Source organism: Anser anser (genome assembly GCF_964211835.1).
Source record: "Anser anser genome assembly, contig: HAP1_SCAFFOLD_71, whole genome shotgun sequence".
Classification (NCBI taxonomy): domain Eukaryota; kingdom Metazoa; phylum Chordata; class Aves; order Anseriformes; family Anatidae; genus Anser; species Anser anser.
In genome coordinates, this window is record NW_028153640.1 from 31,609 (window position 1) to 52,183 (window position 20,575).

Consider the following 20,575-nt stretch of genomic DNA (forward strand, 5'->3'; position numbering starts at 1 on the left):
GGAAAACATTTCTGTCTTTTAATATTCTTTCACTGACAACAGGATGACTCAATAGCACATCATGACATCGTGAAAACAACCACAAGACACTGAGTGTTCCAAAAACAGAATTAAATCCATAAAAGCTCCGTTTACCGTTGGTGTCACAAGTCTCTTAACAGGTGGAGGCTGGAATGCATTCTGGGATTCCAGCTTTGAAAGGGAAACAGCAATCAATTTATCCTTATGTCCACCCAAATTAATTCCAATATTTATTGATGAAAACAAATTACAGAACTATAAACCTCCCCCCATCGGTCTTGGCACTCAGTGAATACAATTTGAAAATTCTGAAGACCGTTCAACTTGTAGAGGGAAATCACCAGAAAACCAGTAACAAAATCCATAAAGCTATATATAAGTAGCCAAAGTCTGACTGAATTCCATTTCAAAATTTGGCAGTTAGCTTCATAGACAAAATAATTCATGCTACCATAATTAAAATAACCCATGTTCCTAGAATATGCTCCTATCTTTTCCTCTGCCCACACTGTGATTTTTTTTTTTAGTAGCTTAATTCATTAATTTAACATTCGAAGTGTTAAGCAACTAATTATACAGGCTTCTGGGCTTCACATTCCCTACATTTTCCCTCTTCAAAGTTACACAAACAATAGAACACACTCAAAAAAAAAACAACTTGTCAATCTTACAATAATCTCATTCATTAAAATATGATCCAATGCTTTACATGTGCATTAGATGCACTTCAAGTAGTGGGTTTGACTTCCCTTTTCAAAGCATTTTCACAGACCAGAGTTAATTTTTAACACAGACCACTGCGTGTTCTGCAAAACTGACTTAACTGAACTGTCAGACAGAAAACAAACCCTAAAGGCTACAAGATTTACCGATGGCTCCGCCTGCGGTCTTAAGGATCAGAAAATACAGTCTTAGGAAGCATGCTATTGTTCAAATCAATACCAACAGGAAATTGTTTACGCTGCAGCTTTAATTTCACAGTATCTCCCAGCTCTTAGTAATAGGATTCACACTCTCTCTAAAGTATACAAAAATACATCTTTCTAAAAAATATTACATTCAGTTTGAAACCTTGAATAAGACATGTTTTATGTAAGTTCACAAATCTACTTCGAGTGAACGACGGTTCATTGCTGGTTTTAAAGGTAAAAAAGAAAAATATTAATTCCCCCAGTTAGGCATTCAATACACCAAGAGCTATTCTGCCTGGTACAGTTCCTTGAAATAAGAAAAATACCACATCACTGCTACCCACTGCAGAAGTTTAGCCTGAGTGCACAAGTGTTCCGTCAACCGCATGTTCACTTTAGCAGGAAAACACACGATCGTCTCCTCAGCAAATAGTTGCTTCTCATCACGGGCTACCCTTCTCCCGCCACCATTATGAATTCTAGTATTATGAATAGACAATCTATCTCCTTTCACCCACTGACAGCTGCGTGCAACATTCATTTAGTGGCTGACAATTTCAGGCTCTCTGTTGCAAATCTGGCAGATCTTTCTTAATGCCTTATCACAGGTATATTGCTATAATATAACTGAGAATTCACACCAGATTTGGTTTTAGTTATTTGGATAATATTTATGATATACTTCACTTCTCCATGCCCTTGTAATTTGGCAGATGGTGAAAAGATGGTCCAGGAAATCTGAGATGTTTGTAAACTCTGAAGTGATTGTAAACTTAATTATACATCCATCCAATCAAGGAATTAGCACAGAAACTTCTTGAGACACTGTCCCTTTGCTCATTAGAACAGAAGATGAAAAGTTTGCACATCTTGTTATTTCCTTCAGTCACCTGATCTTCAAGTGGTCATTTAAGGGTTTTGCAATTTAATAAGCCCAAGGATACCCCTAACTAAAGTCGTCAAAAAAAGATGACTAGTTTTCATTTTTTAAAGAAAATGAAAGGAAATCATGCTTTACCACAGCATTCTCACCAGTTCTGTGCTACCTCCAAATAGGAATTTAGGAGCGTAAGATTTATAGCGTCGAAAAAGAAAAAGAAAAAAAAAACCTCTACCCCCCTAAAAACTAAGCAGTTGCTGCTACATTCATTTTAGAACTTTACCAAATGGAGATTGTGCTGGCTAAACAATACAGAGATTGAAAGAGTTAAAAGCAATAAGCAACCAGTATTACTGTCCACTTTGATTTCCAGCCTAAGAAGCCCATACACTTAACAAGTGGTCATTTGTACACTCAGACTGATACTGGAAACACAGATGTTTTCGCAGAAAGAGATGCCCATTTAATTTTATGGAAAATTTATCAGACTCCAACGATGGTTCATCGCTGGTTTTAAAGGTAAAAATGAAAAATATTAATTCCCCCAGTTAGGCATTTAATACACCAAGAGCTATTGTGCCTGGTACAGTTTTGCAGTTTAATGATACCCCTAACTAAAGTCATCAAAAAAAGATGACTAGTTTTCATTTTTTAAAGAAAATGAAAGGAAATCATGCTTTACCACAGCATTATCACCAGTTCTGTGCTACCTCCAAATAGGAATTTAGGAGCGTAAGATTTATAGCGTCGGAAATTAACAATTTTCCTCCTCTTTACTTTGAATGGTGATAAAAAGCACAAAAACTAGTTTTCTGTGCCCGAATGAACACGGAAGTCTGTACAAAGTCTATATGACCACTCAATCAGTATTTTTCTATTTGTGATCATTTCTTCAAGAGAAAACTTGCCTCAACAGGAATTTTAATATGCAGCTTCACCCCAAGTTGGGGGACAAGATAAAACGACTTGGTGTGTTCTAGAGTTGTTGCTCTCAACTTACAAAGATAACATAATTCTTAACCTGAGTAATCTTCACAACCCATCATCTATTGTGGATACATGCCAATATTAACTTGATTTGATGTCTATGTCGTCACTGAGGTTTGAGAAAATTTTTCTAATAGTGATAAAGCATTGAAAAAGTTATCTACCTCAGCTTAAGACATTATTGGTTCTTACCTTTCTTCGTTTGGACTGGAAGTCAGTAATATCCGGTTTATCTATGTCCGGAGGCTAAGGGAAAAAACAAAGCATAAATATTAGAGGGCATTTTTTTTTTTCCTGAGAGAGAGGGTTCCCTGCAACAAAAATGTGGGGGTTCATGGTCAACTTACACAACACAGCGGCAAAACAGATGCCATTCTTTTAGCATCCTGTTGAAAAAACAGCGCAATAAATTAAACCGGCCACAACGTAAGGAAGAATAGTTTTATCTTTATGCTTTGATGGCACATTTACTAAGTTTTATAAACACATGAAGCAAAAACAGATTAAAAGAAGTGCTATTTACCAACAAAGGGCTTGACAGCTTCTCCATTGCCTCCAAGATGCGCCGTGCTGAGGTACTTAACGTAGCGCGGGACCGCACAGTTTCTTGTCTAGCTTTCGCTCTCCTTTGTGCCTGAAAAATTAGCATTTTAAGTGTTACAATGGTCAATTCTGAGCTAAAGAGGCATGTATTTTACGTCCCAAGGCTACACTGATGATACAATCAATATATTCTGATGACAGAGAAAAATGCAGTCACTGGGAGCTTAAGCCATAAAGAAGAGAATACATTCGGAGTTTAATGAAGTTTACCTTGGGCCTCAGTGCATCTTGCACGTGCTTGTTGCACGAGCAATAAAAGAACTCCGTACTTGTAAAAGGTCAAGACGGATGATGCTAGGACTGCTAAGGCCTCCGAAGCAGTAATCAGGGAAACAGAACTCAAGAAAAGGCTTGTGGTACAGAAAGCATTTTCAGTAACAACACAGACCTCAGAGTTTCACGATGGTCTAAGTGTACCATCTTAAAATCAGTGTATACAATCATAACCAGGAACTAGTTTTACTTCTCTCTTGCTTCCTCCCTTCCCCCAAGATTAAAGTTGGCTGCAAATCTTTGTCTTAAAAGATAAAGATCTGATTTAAACTGTAACAGATCTAAACATTACACTGAAAAAGTAAACTGTTTATTTGCACCACCCAACTTCAAATATCAGTCAAAAACTTCCTTTGGTGTGACTTTTTTTCTTCCCAGGTTAAACCCCTCATATAACCACACTGTGCTTATCACACGATGTGAAGACAGGAAGCAGACCACGCAGCATGTAAAAACACAAGTGAGACTCACAGAACCACAGAATGGTTAAGGTTGGAAGTGACCTCTAGAGATCGCCTGGTCTACCCCCCCGCTCAAGCAGGGCCACCCCGAGCAGGTTGCCCAGGACCATGTCAAGTCAGCTCTTGAAGACCTCCAAAGAGGGAGACTCCACAGCCTCTCCGGGCAACCTGTGCCAGGGCTCCATCACCCGCACAGTGCAAAAGCATTTCCTGATGCTCAGACAGAGCCTCACGTTTCAGTTTGTGCCTGTTGCCTCTTGACCTGGCACTGGGCACCGCTGAAAACACAATGGCTCTCTATGCTCTTTGCACCATCCATTCAGGTATTTATATACACCAATAAGATCCCCCCAAACCTCCTCTCCTCCATGCTAAACAGGCCCAGCAGTCCCTGCCTCTCCTCAGAGGAGAGGTGCTCCCAGTCCCTTGATCATCTTGGTGGCCCTTCGCTGGACTCTCTAGTACCTTGCTGTCATTCACAGCAAGCAGCAAGAAGCAAGCTACTCTCTCCTTTAAAAGCCTAGTATTTTGGTTCCTCTTTTTACCATAATGCAGTAAGATTGTAAAAAACAAAAATAGCCGACCAAAGAGGGTTCCCAGCTTTGCACCACAAGGTTTCAAGGTTTCCCGTAAGTGAGGTACTTGTACTGCCCTTTTTCCGTTGCACAAATGGACTGTCAGAACAGAGCCAGCAAACCCGCGTTTTCATTTTCTTAAAATTCCTTTTGATTTATCGATAAAAGTCACTTTCATTTAAATACATTCCTACCAAACCTGACTTGACTTTCCTTTTCGATTCAGCTCTAGCTAATCAGAGTTGTCAGCAGTTTTTATTTGCTATTTCCAAGAACACTTGGGGGCAAATAACTCTCTCCAAGAACTATATGAATCGTTCAAAACAGAAAGCATGTTACTGCTTATCTTGGGACTGCATTTAGTCCTGCATGCCTCTGTGTACCAGAAGAACAAAGGATCAGCAAAGTTGATTTTAGATATTTTCAAAGACTGCAGGTTTATACAACATATCCATAGCATGAATGTAGGCATGCTTGGAAAAGAAGATCCACAGATAAATATTAGCCAGGTTTGACTACTACATTTGACTACTAATACTACACTACTTTTGTCATACCCGATAAGGTTCCGTTCTTCGCTGCCTTGATCTTACAGCTGCACCACCATAGGCCGTCTTTCCGGGGTAAAATGGAGAAAACCCAAGCTGGTTTTGCTTAAAAACAGATGTGCTTCCACGTGCCTACGGAAACACAGTATGAGAAGTGGATAGAAAAACAGGTACACATTCAAACTGATTAAAAGAAATACTGTGCAGTACTTACAGGACACAGTCCTCCAAAAGCAGATAAACCGAATGCGGGTTTCTTAGAGCTAGCTGCAGAATGCTGCGAGAGGGAATGAGTTCTTTCAGCTCCTGCGGGCAAGAGCAGTGATGATGAAGTATTTTTTAAAACTGCAACATCTGCCAAAATGACGTATGCTAGATGTAAATGCCTCTCGTACGTACAGAACTTTAACAATAAAGATCACACTAATTCAAGTTCTTCAATACAGAAAAATAAGCATGACTTCAGCTTCCTTAAATAGATCAACTTCACGTACAGACTGAAAACCAAGTATCACCTACAAACTTGAAAACTGTTCACAGAGCTGCAAGTAGTTTTCACCAATCTTACCAAGTTAATACTGTGCTTCCAATGCAGATATTTTTTTCCTTCAGGCTAAGATAAAAGAGGACCGCATAAACATCAGTGCATTTGTACGGACAAAGCTTTTTTCTGTGTTGGTAAAAGGCTGGAGGCCAGCACAGATCATAATCGCACAGGTTTTAAACCTGGAAGATTCCCCAAAGGCTGCTCTAAGAGTTAACGATCTTCTGCCCATGTATGTTTTACGAAGACACACCAGAAAGTTCTAGTGCACTCAGGTTATATTGCTAAAGCCCAGCAACTCTACTCTACTACTCAGCTGTACAAAAGTTCTCTGGAAAACCTGCTGAGCACACGTCAGTCCCTGTCTATATGGGGGACTAGAAAAAGCTGCAAACCTGCTGTTCGCCCTTTCAGCGAGAAGACCTAGGTACCAACCTACATCGACACGATGCTTATTTTTTATTTTAAAATGGTGTGCTTTCCTCAATGAATTTGGCAAAAGACATGAAAAGTATTGACAGCTGAAGCCTTCTACCAAGAAAGGTCAAAAAACAGCCTATAGCTTATGTCAGAGTAGTTTCTTTATCTTCTCTTGCTGAAACACAGGAAAACATCTCGTGTTCCTATTTGTCACCTGCACTTATTCACATTTAACCAGCTGTCTGTTAGATATTCTGAGTCACTCTTCCTTCTAGACAATCAGCCTAGTTGTCAAGCTACGGCAAGTCAGCCTGATTTCCTACCGTCCCAGTTCAAAATTTACATATAACCTAGCTGAATGTGTATATTTCAGCATTGACTCTTTCTAACATCAGGGTATCATAAACGTATTCCAAAGCACGCTTCTATTAAAAAGGTGATAGGATTATATACTTCTAAAACACTAAAAATTCAATTTAATTCTCGCATCCAAAGTTGACATTCACCTATTTTATTTACTAAGGTGATGTGGAATATTAAAGAACGCAAGGTACTTCACATTAAAAAAAAAGTCAATTAAACAGAGAACACAAAAATCACCTTCATCAGATGCTCTAGAGGAGGAATCACTGGTTGTTGAGATGTTATCATCGTCTTGTTGAGAGGTAGAATCTTCTATTTCTTTTATCAAGGACAGCCTAGGACTGCCAATGCCAAATATAGAAGATGTCGAGGGCTGACAAGGTGGGACAGGAGAATCCAGCATGGTATAATTCAGACGGCTCCGATGAAGAGAGGGCCTTGTTAACACAACTGGGAAGTTCAGTGCTGATCTACTTGTGGATGGTTCTAGACAAGAACAGGGAGATAATTAGCTTTGCTATAGACAAGCTCACAGAAGCCAAAACCTGTTTCCTATCGACAGCCATGCTATTGCCAAGTTCTAAGCGCAAAAAGAGAGAAGCCAAATTTAACTTCTTCCTCACCCAGATACGGTTGCATCTAACTGTCTGGCTACAACAACAACACTGCTTGCGATACACAGTATTAATGTTGCATCCAGAAGTAGTTAACTATGAGGATTTACAACACCACATTCTGACCCCGTGCTCAAATGCTCTAACGCTGACTTGGCCGTTCACTAAATCAAACATATATACTCCTTCTCCCATGTACAGCTTGCAATAAGCTTTACAAAATTTGAGATTACACGGTAAATTACAGATAACACTGCAGCTTCCATAATATTGGAACAAAGGTTACATTAATCTGAATACACAACATGAAAATGAACGTTTGCAGTACTTTTTTCCCAAGTTCTTCCATATCAGCTCACGTTAGAGGCAAAACATCATCTCCTACCCATTAACTATTGGGATTTTGACCCAAGGGACAAGGATGTTGACCCAAGTAACCAGATGAGCATTTTTCCCTCTTGAAGCAAAGGGTCTGCAAACAATGCCAGTGGCCTGGAATAGGTGGCCTTGAAGTCTATCTTGCTAAAAAAAATCTTATTCTTAAGCATAGTATTCGACACCCACGGACAGCAACATAAGCTGCAAAAGGTTCCAGGGTGTCCACCTGCTCCTGATCTCCTGGAGTTAGCAAGCTTGCAGTGCAGCTGTTCTTACTGAAAGCTCCTTTCACGCAGTTACATAGGAAAGCCAACATGTGTTCCTCAGTCACGAAGACCTTCTCTATTCTTTTCTCCAAACTCATTCCCAAGCTACAGCTACACAGAAAGCCATCAATCTCCTTGTTTACAATTAGATGAGATTGGAGGCAAAGATATTTCCTCCTTATTTTTTGATTCTGCCAACAACAGAAGCAACTGACTTTCCACATTATCTATGGTTACCTACGCACGCTCAGACAAAACTTCTTCACTTATTAAAAGCTGACTTCCCCAAAACAGCTAATTTAAGAGAAACTCAAATAAGAATAGATGCAAATTTATACAACAGGACTACAGGAACAGTGAGAGGCACTGGATATAAGACAAATTAATCTTTCATGAGGTAAAGGAGTTGCAAACCTCGTTGCCAACGGTCAAATACCTTTTCAAAGACACCCCCTCCCCCCGCGTAGACCTTAAAATTATTGAATATTTTAAGGATAATAATCTCATAAACCACATCCGTGCACAAGTTCCCCAGTTCACCATCAAGTTAACAAGGAACTTTACTAAATTGATCAAAGCCCAGAACAAAAAAAACCAAAACAAAACAAACAAACTCAGGACACGAGACGGAATTTTCCTCTGCCATTCTAGCATCTAGTCTTTTGTTTCGAAGACTGCAAAACAAATTAATTTTTTTAATTGCCTTAGGCAATTAGACAGATTTTCATTCCATATCTTTTAAAAGATGGAAAATGCAACCCAGCACACTTGCAAATGACTTATTTTCAGCATTTAGCACCTGGCTAATAGAGTACCTAAAGTTAACTGATGCCTTCCAAGAGCATAAGATGTATGCTTCGTAACTGTGTATACAGTTTAAAGCTAAGACGGTTTCACAAACAGTTGTTTCGACTTTTTTGATTGTTTGTTTTTTTTTTTCATTCTGTCAAAACCCTCATTCCAATTTCCTTTTGAAATTCAGATTCAAAACTAGAAATCTGTGAATAAATACAGATGGCCAGAATTCCAAATGATTTTTCACATACCTCGTCTACTAATTCCTGCTGGTTCAGGCGTGAATCTCTCATCGATTATGGTATCTTCATCTGAATAATCGTGGTGATAGTTTACCGGAGTCTCCTCCTGGTTTGCAGATTCATTTCTGTCTACACACTCCTCCTCACGCTTATTGAAATACTTCTGCAGCCAGGCCGGTACAATATTTTTCACAGTTTCTGTCATTCTGCTAATTATTCCCTGCTTGAAAGAAAAAACACTTGTTTAATTACAGAAACGCAGTCAACAGCATATGCTGCGATACCACCTTCCACGGACCTTGAAGACAGATATTATACAGCAAATATTCAGAAGACGACGACGAGGTTGATCCCTGGCATAGGATCGCTACACTTCTGGTAAACCTAAAATTCACCTAAGATTGATTTACAACTACCTATCACTTTCTGCACTTCCAAGTGACCTTGGCAAGGTTCAAAGTTTTGAAACCTCTGCCAAAATTCACCAGCAGGTCGTCAATCTGCAAGGCTATCAGGAAACTCTACGCCTGAACAGCTCCTGACCTACAGACTTGTTCCAGGACTCTTCCTCTTCGCACCCTCCCGTGAAAACCAACTAAACCAGAAGTTCAGCAATTATCTACTGCGACAGTCAGGACCATACTACCCATTAAAATCAGTGAATCTAAATATTTTCAATTTTAGTAATGCTGAATTGCAGTGACTATACGCACAAAAAACAGTTCTGCTCTCAACAGTCAGGCTAACCCAGAAGATGTCCTGCAAGAAACACAGCTATAGCTATAGCACCAGCACCTCCTCTTGCAAGAGCCTTCTAAAGCTGTTGCTGTATTTTGTAGAAGACTGACTCTGCGGCATACATCGGGTACGATCGGAGAATTCCCACCTGACCGAAAGCCCCAGGAACTACGGTTAAATAAAAGATACATTAATATAAATGAATATAATTAATAATAAAAATTAATAATAAAAATTAATATCCAGAAAGCTGACAATCATGAGCTAGGCATCCTGCTAATCATCCCTCCTGCAGGCAGGGGGAAAAAAAAAAGGTAAATTAGATCCAGGACTAGTTCCCAGGAACTTTGAAGCTGCTAACTATACTGCCTACAGTGCCCAGGCACCTTCAGAGCTTAATGGTAAGAGACAGAGGGTTTGGTGGGCTGTAATTAGGATCACAAGCACACAAAACACATCTATTTAAGTATTTCTAAGAATCGACTTATCGACTAAAGTTGTAGGGGGAAGGATGAGAAAAACAGCGGGGTAGGGATCAGAACCAGAGGTATAACCTCACAAAATCGCATCGGTCGCTTTCGTGCCTCCCCAACTGCATCACTGAGAGACAATTAACATTAAGCCACAGAACCTTCTGCAGAGTGGACATGATATTGAAAATAAACTGAAATTAATTGACAAATGCTCTAAGCAAGCTATCTGCTCAAAGCTCGTCCTTTTACGTTATGAACATTTGCACGATTCGTCTGGTTACAAAGCTAACTGCTATAATAAATGCACACATGTAACACCTATCAGTTTGTCTATTTATCAAATCATTAAAACTCTTCCCCGATAAGTTACTGTTAATTTGATCTGCGCTGGATGTGCAGCAGCCATTCTCTGTGCAGAATCCCCCAGATATCCCCACGCACGTGTTTGCTCTGGCACACTCTTTAAATAAACCTACTGGAAAACACGCAGAGATAACAGACAATGGAAAAGTTAGAAAACCATCTCCACTGATTATTTTCAATCCACGTGTAAGGTTTATCAGTTAGCTACACAGTGTCGGCACACGCAAGCTATGGCACTTTCAACATTAATGCACTGTTCAAGCCAGAGGTTTCAACGGTTGCTCTGTAAGCGTGGGGAATGTTTGCATTGCCCTTCCAGGCCAGCTTTAGATGGACAAGATTGATTGTCAATATGTGGTATAAGGGACTTGGCATTTCTGCAAGTGATAAAAACCTAAATGAGCAGCTATCCATGCGTAGCGCTCCCTTGGTTTTGCATATGATAATCAGTCCCCTCAGCTACGTTGCTCATTTAATAGCGGAGAGGTTTTGGCTGAACAAACATGTGCAGAGGGCATCTCCAGAGCATCTCTCTGGGCGTCCTGACATTTCTTAGCAAAGAGCTGCTGGGAGGGATCTCGGCGCGTCCCCCCTCCAGCACGGGGATTTTCACACCCCGAATTGACGGACCGCTTTCACCGTCAACCTGCTGTACCCTACAGCACAAACGAGAAGCAAAGCCTGGCAGGTAACGTTCAGAGAATTGATGATGGGCTGAGGAGGGGTGCAGGGAGCGGGGAAAGCCCTGGGGGTGGCACTGGGGGTCCTGAGGGCAGCGGGCTGGGGGTGAAGGGGAGGGGGAGGAGGGGGGTAATGGGCTGGGTAGAGGGGTAAGGGGGTAAGTAAGGGGCTGAGGGGGTAACTGAGGGGGTTAGGAAGGGGCTGAGGGGGTAACTGAGGGGGTTAGGAAGGGGCTGAGGGGGTAACTAAGGGGGTAACTAAGCCGTTGAGGGGGTAACTAAGGGGGTAACTAAGCGGTCGAGGGGGTAACTAAGGGGGTAAGGAGGTGGGTAGGGGGTAACTAAGGGGATAAAGGGGCGGGTAAGGTAAGGGGGTAAGTAAGGGGGTAACTGGTGGGCTGAGGGGGAAGGGCCCGCTGTGGGGGGGCCGCTCCTCACCCGCTTGCTCCTGGCACAGGGGGGCTTCGCGGCGCCCAAACGGTGGCGCCGCCTCTTCACCTTGCCGCCGGCCGCTCCTCCTCCTCCTCCTCCTCCTCCTCCTCCTCCTCCTCCTCCTGCTCCTCCTCCTCCTGATCGGGCTCCTGGGCTGCCGCCCGGCGCCCCGCCGCCACCGGCCCTGCCACCGCCGGCCATGCCGCTGCCGGTCGCGCCGCTACCGGTCGCGCCGCCCGAGGCCATACCGCCCCCCCCCCGCGTTCGGTGCCGTCACGGGGCCCCCCCGCCCCCCGCCGCCACGCGCCGCGGGGCCTGCCCTGCCCCTCGTGGGAATAAAAATGTTGTTTTTGCAGAGTTACGTTGTTTAAAGGTAAGGAATGGGGTATCGAGGTGTGCTTGCAGCGATAAGAACGCTTAGCAGGCGACCTTGTAAAATGCAGACAACCAGACTCCGTAGAACAATTCGGGGAAAATCACGGTGTTGAGTCAAGTCAGGTAAGTGAAGAACCATTACCGCTTCAACCAGTAAAAAAGTCGAAAGAAATTCGAAATTTAACAGGCCGGCAACTGAAGGCCATGCATTGTCTGGGAAGCATCAGACAGATTGTGAGCCTGGATCACCCCCTCAGTGGGGAAACAGGGGAGGGTCCCGTCATCAAAAAGTATATAAACTGGGTTTTGGAACCAGCAGGGGCGCTCCTGCTCGTGGGACGCCCGCCACTGCGATCGCGAATAAATTCCTGCTTCGCTGAGCTCCTCGCCTGAGCCCAAGTTATTGGCTACGGAGTGTTTCTCACAATTTGGGGGCTCGTCCGGGAGCCAGTCGCCTACTGGGGAGCCCCACCGCCGCAGCAGCAGGAAGGCATGCCCCGCTGATTTCAGCGGTCCTGTGCATCGACGGCGGCGGTTCTGCGGAGAGCTGACAGAGGGCCCGAGACTGATGAAAGAGGCAGGATCCGTGAAGGAGTGGGGAAGGGAAGAAGGCAGGCACTCCGGCTTTGAGAATTGATCCGGTAACTCTGTGCACAGACCAAGGTAAGAAATAGGAAGTATTGCCTTGGGGGTCGGGTGAGACTCTGTGTGCCGTGTGATTGAGACGTACTTTTGTACGGAGCGAGTGTGGAGTCCTGATCCGCGGTTCCGCAGCTCCGCGAGGGGCGCGGCCGGAGACGGACGAAGCGTGAGATAAGGGAGAGAAAGGAAGAGTCTCGGGAAATGTGGTGTATGGTAAGCCCTTGCACGGGGAAGTGCTTGGCAATACACCAGGGAAATTTGGTGTGCGGTAGTCCTCGCACGGACGGGACGCCCGCCACTGCGATCGCGAATAAATTCCTGCTTCGCCGAGCTCCTCGCCTGAGCCCAAGTTATTGGCTACGGAGTGTTTCTCACACCCTCCCCCTCCCTCCCTCGCGCGCCCCCTCCCCTCACGGGAACGCGCGCCCCCCCCTCCCGCTGCCGCTCCCGTTCCTCGCCCCGCCCCGGTCCCGTCCCGGTCCCGCCGCCCTCCCGCTCCCGCCCTCAGGACCCGGCCGCCATAATGAACCCCGGCCCGGCCACCGTAAGCACGGGGCTAGGAGTCACCTCCAGAGCCTCCCCGCGCCGTGGCGCCGACCGCTGGTGTGCCGCAGCACCGCGCCGGGCGTGGGACGGCGCCCCGAGCCCACAGTGCTCGTCAGAAAAGCCCCGCACCGACAACCGATACCCCCGCACCGACAACCAACAGCCCCCACGCCGACAACCAACGCACAAGCAGTGTTTTAGGCCGGATTCGTGGCCCCGTTGGTCCGGGAAGCAGTCGTCACGCTAAATTCTACCCCACGGCAGGGGAACGATGGGCATCGTGACAGATCGCCGCCCCAGAAAATAAACACATAAATAAAGAATAGAAACGATAACGGGACATGAATCGTGCCCTTAATAACAGACATTGGGCAGTGAAATCACCGACTTCTGCAACAATACGTGCTCAGGGAACTGACTAAAACCCCTCCTGCATCGGCCATGTAATAGCTAGGCAAACATCACATAATACTTCCCTCCCTCATGTACACCAAACCTATTAAGGCAACCATAGTAGCGTGATAACGTGATTTTTCTCCTCCAGATCAGCGTCAAAGGCAGCTACGCTAGGTTTGATCATAAGTTCAAACGCTGCTTTATTTATTTATTTGAATGCCATTTTTCTTATTTAGAAGGATTTCCATAGGGTGACAGGCCTTTAATGACACGACTCAGAAACATTTGCCGATGCAGTCAAACGGTGTCTATTAACGCGAGGCACTGAAGTTAATTGGTATTAAAAATGAGCCAAAACGAAAGGCAAGTATCTGCGTGTCCAGCAGAATGACAGCGATCATCACCATTTGATCAACCTTCCCTGTGAGGTCTATCTGCAAGTTACTTTGAGGTAGCGCTAGAAAGAAGCGGTTGGTTCAGAGCATCCCTGCAAAAAGAAACATCCACGGCTTAAGTACCGTTTACTCTTTTGGTATCCTTTTAAGTACTTTTTACCCGTTTCGGACTCCTGCCTTTTCCCGGCTCACTGATGACAGCATTAGCAGCCCCTCAAGCTACTGTCCTACAGCCTTTCCCATCAGTGAAGAGATAGGAAAAACCCCACTGCTTCTTGGAAGAGAAAACCAGCAGGTTTTTGAATAAAAGCACTCTCTGTTGCAGCTAGGTACAACGAAAAGAGTTTATGAAATCATTACGGGACATTCTTGTAGAAAACTTCCTCAAGCTTGGAAGAAAAAAAAACATTTCAGCTAAGTAAAACAGAAAATAACTGGAAGAAGTGAAGTATGGCGGTGTTGGAAAAGTTGCTTCAAAGACTTGTTTAATTAAAAAGAAGGAAAAAAGCAAGTTCCTACTGCAATCCCATCTTTGTCAAACTGATGGCGGGCACCAGTACGATGTGTTCAGCTAACACAGGCTGGAAGTTGTAACTGCAGCTGTGAAGTTTACCCAGTAAAAAGACTCCGCAAAGCATTCTAGCAGTTCCGATGCAATCACTGCTTCCTGAATTTGTGACTCACGGTTAACACGGCAGTACAGGAAGAAGTCTGGCATTCACTGCGCTCTTACGGTAAAGAATCTGCACTGCGCACACCATCCCAAGCCAGGTATGCGCTCCTAACAGGAAAGGACGATAGGCTGATAAGTCTCAGCAGAGGGAAAAAGACATCAGAGAACTCCTTTATAACAGCAGCACGCGGGCTGCAACCAACGTTCTCTTCCTCTCATCATTTTCATTTCTGTGGACTCCAAGAGAATACACTCCCAACATTTTTCAGCTCTGGAGAACAAACAGCCCAACCAATCTCATTCACTGAACTACAAAACTGGTATTTTCGCTATCTAGTCCGGAAAAGGAGGCGCACGTCTCTAACGTACAGTGTAGAGACCTTGTTAATAGGCAAAGTCTGCATAAAATAGGTGGCCACAGCCTGATTTTCTGACGTTCAGGGCCTTGGGTCACACACCACCACAGTATCAGACTTAATGAAGTCACCAATCTATGTGGGCCTCTCGTTACACAGGTCACATGTTATGGACCAACCTCTCAAAGGCCAAAAACCAGCACTGATACTGCCGGGCCAACACATATCTGTAGCATCCCATTTCTGGGTGACAACACAATGAATGTTTCCACAAAGTACTCGATGCAACCTAACTACTGTGTTTGGTGATGCAAAGCAAGCCGTGTCAAAGCAGCGTAGCACCCAGGCACATTCCTGGAAGATGTTTTGCTGCTCACGTTGAAGAAAATAGATAAAAAAATCCTGTGCAGTTTGCACTTCTGAGCTCAAGTACCACAGCTATGCACTACAATTGAAGTGGCATCAAAGCTTGTAAGGTTTTGAAGCTTCAGCACTGCCATCCAAATTCAAGGAGGCTGCATCTATTATCTTGAATTTGCCCCAGCTCAGTCCCCTGAAACAATTCCATAGACACGTACAAGCAACCCTTTTCCCACCCAGATTCTTTGCTTCATCTATTCCACCTCTACCTTGTGTCATATTCTTATTAATCTGCCCCTCAAAAGACTCCCTGGCTCACACAAAGAAGCAACCCAACAAATCCCTGTTCCCAGCCACGTTGCTTTCATGCTTTGGGAAGAGTTAACTGCAACAGCTCTAACTGTGATGCCACCTCACCCCCTCCACCTATGTGAGGTTCTTTGCCTTCTGTCTCCTCCTACGTCTACACCTGCACTAGAACCAGGAAGAATGTGCTTCCTACAATACTCCAAGAGCCTCTTCTGTTTCAGGATGTCATCATTTCAATTCAGGACTGAAAGTATTCCTAGCAAAAACCCAACAGCTAATAGCTAACAGAAGCAGTTGCTGGTGATCAGCTACAAGTAACCTGGAAGTACTGAGGAGTCACAAAAGAGAATTTGCATTACATTTAAGAACAGCATGCAGCTTAGGACCACTGCTTTCACTGACTACACTAAGCCATAAAAAAGAATTGGATTCTTACCTGCCATCACAGCAATTATGGTTTATGTTGCCCCCAAAACACACACGGCAGTACCAGAACTGTGTCAACTAGCTTTAACAGCTTCCCCAGCTATTAAGTACAGTAATTTCTGCTTCCTTTTTTTTCTTGGAGGAATATTCTTTTGTTTCCAGCCTCACTTACTTATTATACACACTGTTAATTAGCAACTATTTCTCCATACTCATAGGGTTATGGAGTCCCTATGACTGGAAAAGACTCTGTACCCTTCAAGATAAGAACAGCATAAAGGCAGCAACTCGCAAGACTGCTCTAGCTTAAAGCAAAGCTTTCCTCATTGCTCTCATCTCCTTTGACTTGAGTGCTGTCATCCTTCTACCAGAGCTTTAAAAACTTCATTACCACGAATGAAGGAAGACCAGAGCAATCAGAGAGGGTAGCAGAGGGTATAACTTAAGGAGCTGTTACTAGGATTTTTTTGTTGTTCCTGGTGGACTATTTTTCTCCTTGCCAGCAAGGAGGGAAAACCAGCAAGTTGTTTTCTCCAAGATTTTTTTTTTTTAGGTTTAAGAACACGGATTATGTTGTAGCAATTTCTTCGCTGTAAAGCGTCAGCTGAGAAGTCTAACAGTAAGAAGGGCAAGGGAAAACTGAATGCTGATGCAGAGAGTGCCAGCAGACATCATCCTCATTCCACGGGATGTTTGTAGCTATGGCAGTTGAAGTCTACACTTCCATATGCTTAACATACCCTATTTATAAGCCAATTTTAGCTGACCTAGCATGTATCAGTAGTACAGTTAGAGCCAGCAGCCTGCAGGAAAAAGTGGGCACAGGTGTTTCCATAGCAAGGCCTGTGAGTGTCTCCCATACATACTTCCAGTCTAAGCAAGCACATGAAAGGCTTGGCTTGTCGCTTACCTAAGGAACCAGGAAAACAAGGGGAAGCTAGATTTTGCTTGTGTCCTAATGCCCATATAAAAATAAAGACAGATGAAATACCCTTACTACCTTGTTAAATTCCATAAGCCGGAAGAGAACGTGCTGCACACAGGTACAAGTAAAATCCCTTGCTGGCAGGTTTGCAGAAACAAATCTTTTATTTACACAGGCAAGTCTATCTTTAGACCCCATTTACCTCTTTACATTTCTCGAATATTTACATGACTTCATGATGCTCCAAGAAGGGAGTGATGAACAAAAAGATTACAGAAACTGTCAAAAGCATAGCAAAAAAAACCCAACCTATCATTGTGCTTTAAAACTTATGAGCTAGAATAATGTAGAAGAAATGTAGTTTTAGCACTTTGGCCATAACGGTCATGCTCTAGAAGACACTTAAATAGCAGAGGGGATTTCAGAAGTGACCGTATCCAGAGGTTGCCAGTGACAATTCATGAGTGAATCGTAGAGTTCTTCGCTTGTCTCCATGAATTGTCTGTTCATTTCATCAACATCCAAGTAGAGCTGTGGATCTGAAAATAAAAGCCTGGTAAGTCCAAGTATCAAATCTGAGGCATGCGCACAAAAAAACTTCACGTGAAATGGCTAATAAAATGTATTTTAAGCTAAGTGTAATAAGCTATTAGATCTACTAATTTTAGTGAGGTATTTAGTCCTCTAAAATTTTGAGCCTCACAACTCCAACTTTTGGGAATTTGTATATTAGAAGGCTGGGACTAGAACTGTCTTTCAAGATAAAGACAAAGACAATGTTTAAGATAGTAAAGATAACGTTTACGGATAATCAGCCATGAAACCCTCCCAAGAGTCATTTAATTCACTTCTACGGCAATACACGTTACATAGGATAGTTTCTAAACACTAACACAAAATGCCTCCACGTGAGGAACTTTGCAAACCTTCCAGGACACAAATATGTTTTGTACCGTATTTGTAAGTGCAAGCTGAATCCTCCTTTTGGAATCTGCAACATAAGCTTTTACCTCAGGGTGGAGAACAAAGCTTTTGCATATTACTGAGTTTCTAATATAAAATCTGTTTAGCGGAACCAATACAAAGAACAAAATTCTGTCTTAGACCATTTTCAAATGGGAATGAAGGCACAGGTACAAGAAACCTGCTGCGAAGCATTGACAGTGTCCCGTTTTACTTGATGCGGTCAGTGTATGCTGTATCAGCTTTAAAACCCCAGCTGATTGCAGATCAACCCCACAGAGGTTTGACCTCAGCTGAATTTTCAAGATGTTCTTCATCCAGTAGAGGTTGGCTTGTATTGTTAAAAGGCACAAGGATGGCTAAACTCAAGTGACAATGATAGAACCCTTATTACCGTCAGTAATTAGGTCATCACCGATTGCAGTCATAACTGAAGATTCCTGAAAGACAGAAAAGGCTAAGTTTAATCATAACTCATTTCAGAAAGCATCACAGATTCAAAGTGCTGCAGTCTCAACCCATTCCTTCTTCCTACAACTACAAGGATAGATGGCATTTTATCTATTTATTTTTAGAAGAAAGCCAATATTACAGTACAGGTTGGAAGGGACTTCCGGAGGTCACAACTAATACATTGACCACGATAAGACCACTTACAACAACTGTTTAATTTGCTTTAAGCAAAGCAAATCAGAAGAATCAGAGCAAATCTGTACAACGTATTATCTGTGAAATATTTTCTTTACAGCAAGCGTGCACTATCTTTACCTCAAAAACAGCTGGAGCCATTAAAGAATCTCCTAAAGAGCAGTCTCCAACAGCTTGCATGCTGTCATAGGGAGCATAGGAGCTGTAGTTGTAGTCAGCGTAAGCATCGTAACTCCTCTGCGAGTGGTAGTTCTGGTAATCTTGGCAATAAGCATTATAGTTGTATGACTGGTACCGCTGCAATTCTGCTTTCAGTCTGAAACATGAGAAGTTGCATACAGTCAGAGAACAGAAACTGTAAACCCAGTTCTGAACTTAAACAATTTGTCAGCTTACATACTTCAAAACTTAAAAGGAAGCTTTCCTAAACAGTCACCTAAGTGACAGCTTAAATCACAGCTCAAAACCTCATTTCTATAGAAGCAAGCATCCTCACCTTTGCCAATACCAGAAGGAATTGTTCTCATGGATTAACTCCAGAGCCTTGACATGGTTACCTGTACACATCAAGTATTTTTAGCGTTGGCATAAGCAAGCTGCTGCTAAGTCTCTGTGCTTTGCTAAAGATTGATTTAAGACCAGAGACATTTATCAAGCACAGCTGCTTTAAAGATGCAGTCTTAACCCTTCTATCTTTTGTTTGGTTAATTACTAGATCTTATTTCCAGAAAGAAGTGAATGGAGTCAGATTATCCATTTCAAAGAAGCATCTGACGCTGCCTGTCAGTTTGCCATGTCTACCTCCACCTGCTCAGTTTTTTTGTTTGTTTAAAGTCCATTAAACATTCAACAGCTGCCAACTATACCGCTCAGGTGAAGTCAGTCTTGCTTAACAACACAATCGCGATTCTCCAGCATGACGCCTTATTATTAGTGGGAGAATTACAAAATACACTGGTTCTTAAGAAGAAAGGGCCAGCTGATTAGCTTTCACTACTTTCCCTTTCAAGATTTTCTCAGGGGCAGCTTCAGACTAATGACAAGAACCAAGACAAGTGCTATCTGTACTAAAACTGAGGTACACTGCATAAAGAACATTCAGATAACCCAGCTGCATATTCAAAAAAATCCGCTGTTTAGACTTGTCTTCACTGATTCTGTACAGGCAGACCTCCTGTGTCTGCAGTGCCCAGTTTCTCTGACTTGAATTGGGGATGCAGAGAAGTGAGTTCTATGCTTTTGGGGAAGAATACAAGCTGAAGGCATTCTGAAATAGCTTCCAAACTCAGCAAACATGAGGGACAAACTAATCCAATGGCTGGGTATTTCAATGCTAAGAGAGCACGGTACTCAGCCATTCAGAAACGTATTACTGATGTGTATTTTAATACCTACATTTGTTTCAATACTGCAAAGCTACACAAGTTCTAATAAAGAGGTAATCCATTGTCTTGTTACTGTAGTAAACAAACAGAAGATACATCATCTTAGGTCTTCTGCTTCCAACTGCACTCTTCCTACATACAGTTGTGTAGGGAAGGAAAATCTGAAAATACTGTTGACGTTCTTCTGGATAGCCGAAGCAAGAAAACATGTTTGTGGCTTATTCTTGTTTTCAAAATAAAACAATATTAATTTAATCAAAAAATTTTGGCAAAGAAGTTTGGACAGTGCTCTCTTGGAGAAGAGCATTTCCATTCTAAAGCAGAAGGAGGCAACATTTGCAGAATTATGCTAGGTAAACAGAAACAGAAGTGTCATTTTTTACTATTTAACAGAACGCACAAGCTAACCTCATGAACATACTGAAATTGTTTATATGAAGTCCTGTTTTGTCAGTATCCTGAATCAAAGTTCATCAAATTTGGTATCAATTCTTTAACCGTTCAGAGACCTGAATTGCCTTAAATAAGTGATAGAACTGAGCCGGTAGAGTAAGAAACCCTCTCAGGAAGTGCTAAGCTTTAAACTCCCCATTGCCCTAAGCTCATGAA

The 20,575-nt window shown here is 42.9% G+C and overlaps 2 protein-coding genes across 2 annotated transcripts; both read right to left on the bottom strand.

Annotated features, from left to right (window-relative positions):
• Window positions 1–3,208: 3,208 nt before the first annotated feature.
• Window positions 3,209–7,894, bottom strand: LOC310891714 (nuclear pore complex protein Nup153-like; the record flags this gene model as incomplete). The annotated part of the gene is made up of 5 exons (XM_083853957.1): window positions 3,209–3,433; window positions 5,269–5,391; window positions 5,474–5,565; window positions 6,824–6,959; window positions 7,889–7,894. The coding sequence occupies 5 exons, from the start codon at window positions 7,892–7,894 to the stop codon at window positions 3,248–3,250; spliced, it is 543 nt and encodes a 180-aa protein (XP_083710083.1). The 3' UTR covers window positions 3,209–3,247.
• A 9,221-nt stretch (window positions 7,895–17,115) lies between these two features.
• LOC310891727 (uncharacterized protein C6orf52) lies at window positions 17,116–18,857 on the bottom strand. Its single transcript, XM_083853968.1, has 3 exons — window positions 18,702–18,857; window positions 18,328–18,373; window positions 17,116–17,509 (listed from the first exon to the last, which is right to left on the bottom strand). The coding sequence occupies exons 1-3, from the start codon at window positions 18,759–18,761 to the stop codon at window positions 17,373–17,375; spliced, it is 243 nt and encodes an 80-aa protein (XP_083710094.1). The 5' UTR covers window positions 18,762–18,857; the 3' UTR covers window positions 17,116–17,372.
• Between the last annotated feature and the right edge of the window lie 1,718 nt (window positions 18,858–20,575).

Excerpts from the sequence above, each read along its gene's own strand:
- LOC310891727 (XM_083853968.1), bottom strand. The coding sequence starts at position 18,761 with ATGCAAGCTGTTGGAGACTGCTCTTTAGGAGATTCTTTAATGGCTCCA. Across the intron at positions 18,374-18,701 it reads TGGCTCCAGCTGTTTTTGAG|GAATCTTCAGTTATGACTGC; the intron begins GTAAAGATAGTG and ends TCTGTCTTTCAG. Across the intron at positions 17,510-18,327 it reads TGATGACCTAATTACTGACG|ATCCACAGCTCTACTTGGAT; the intron begins GTAATAAGGGTT and ends TTTTATTTTCAG.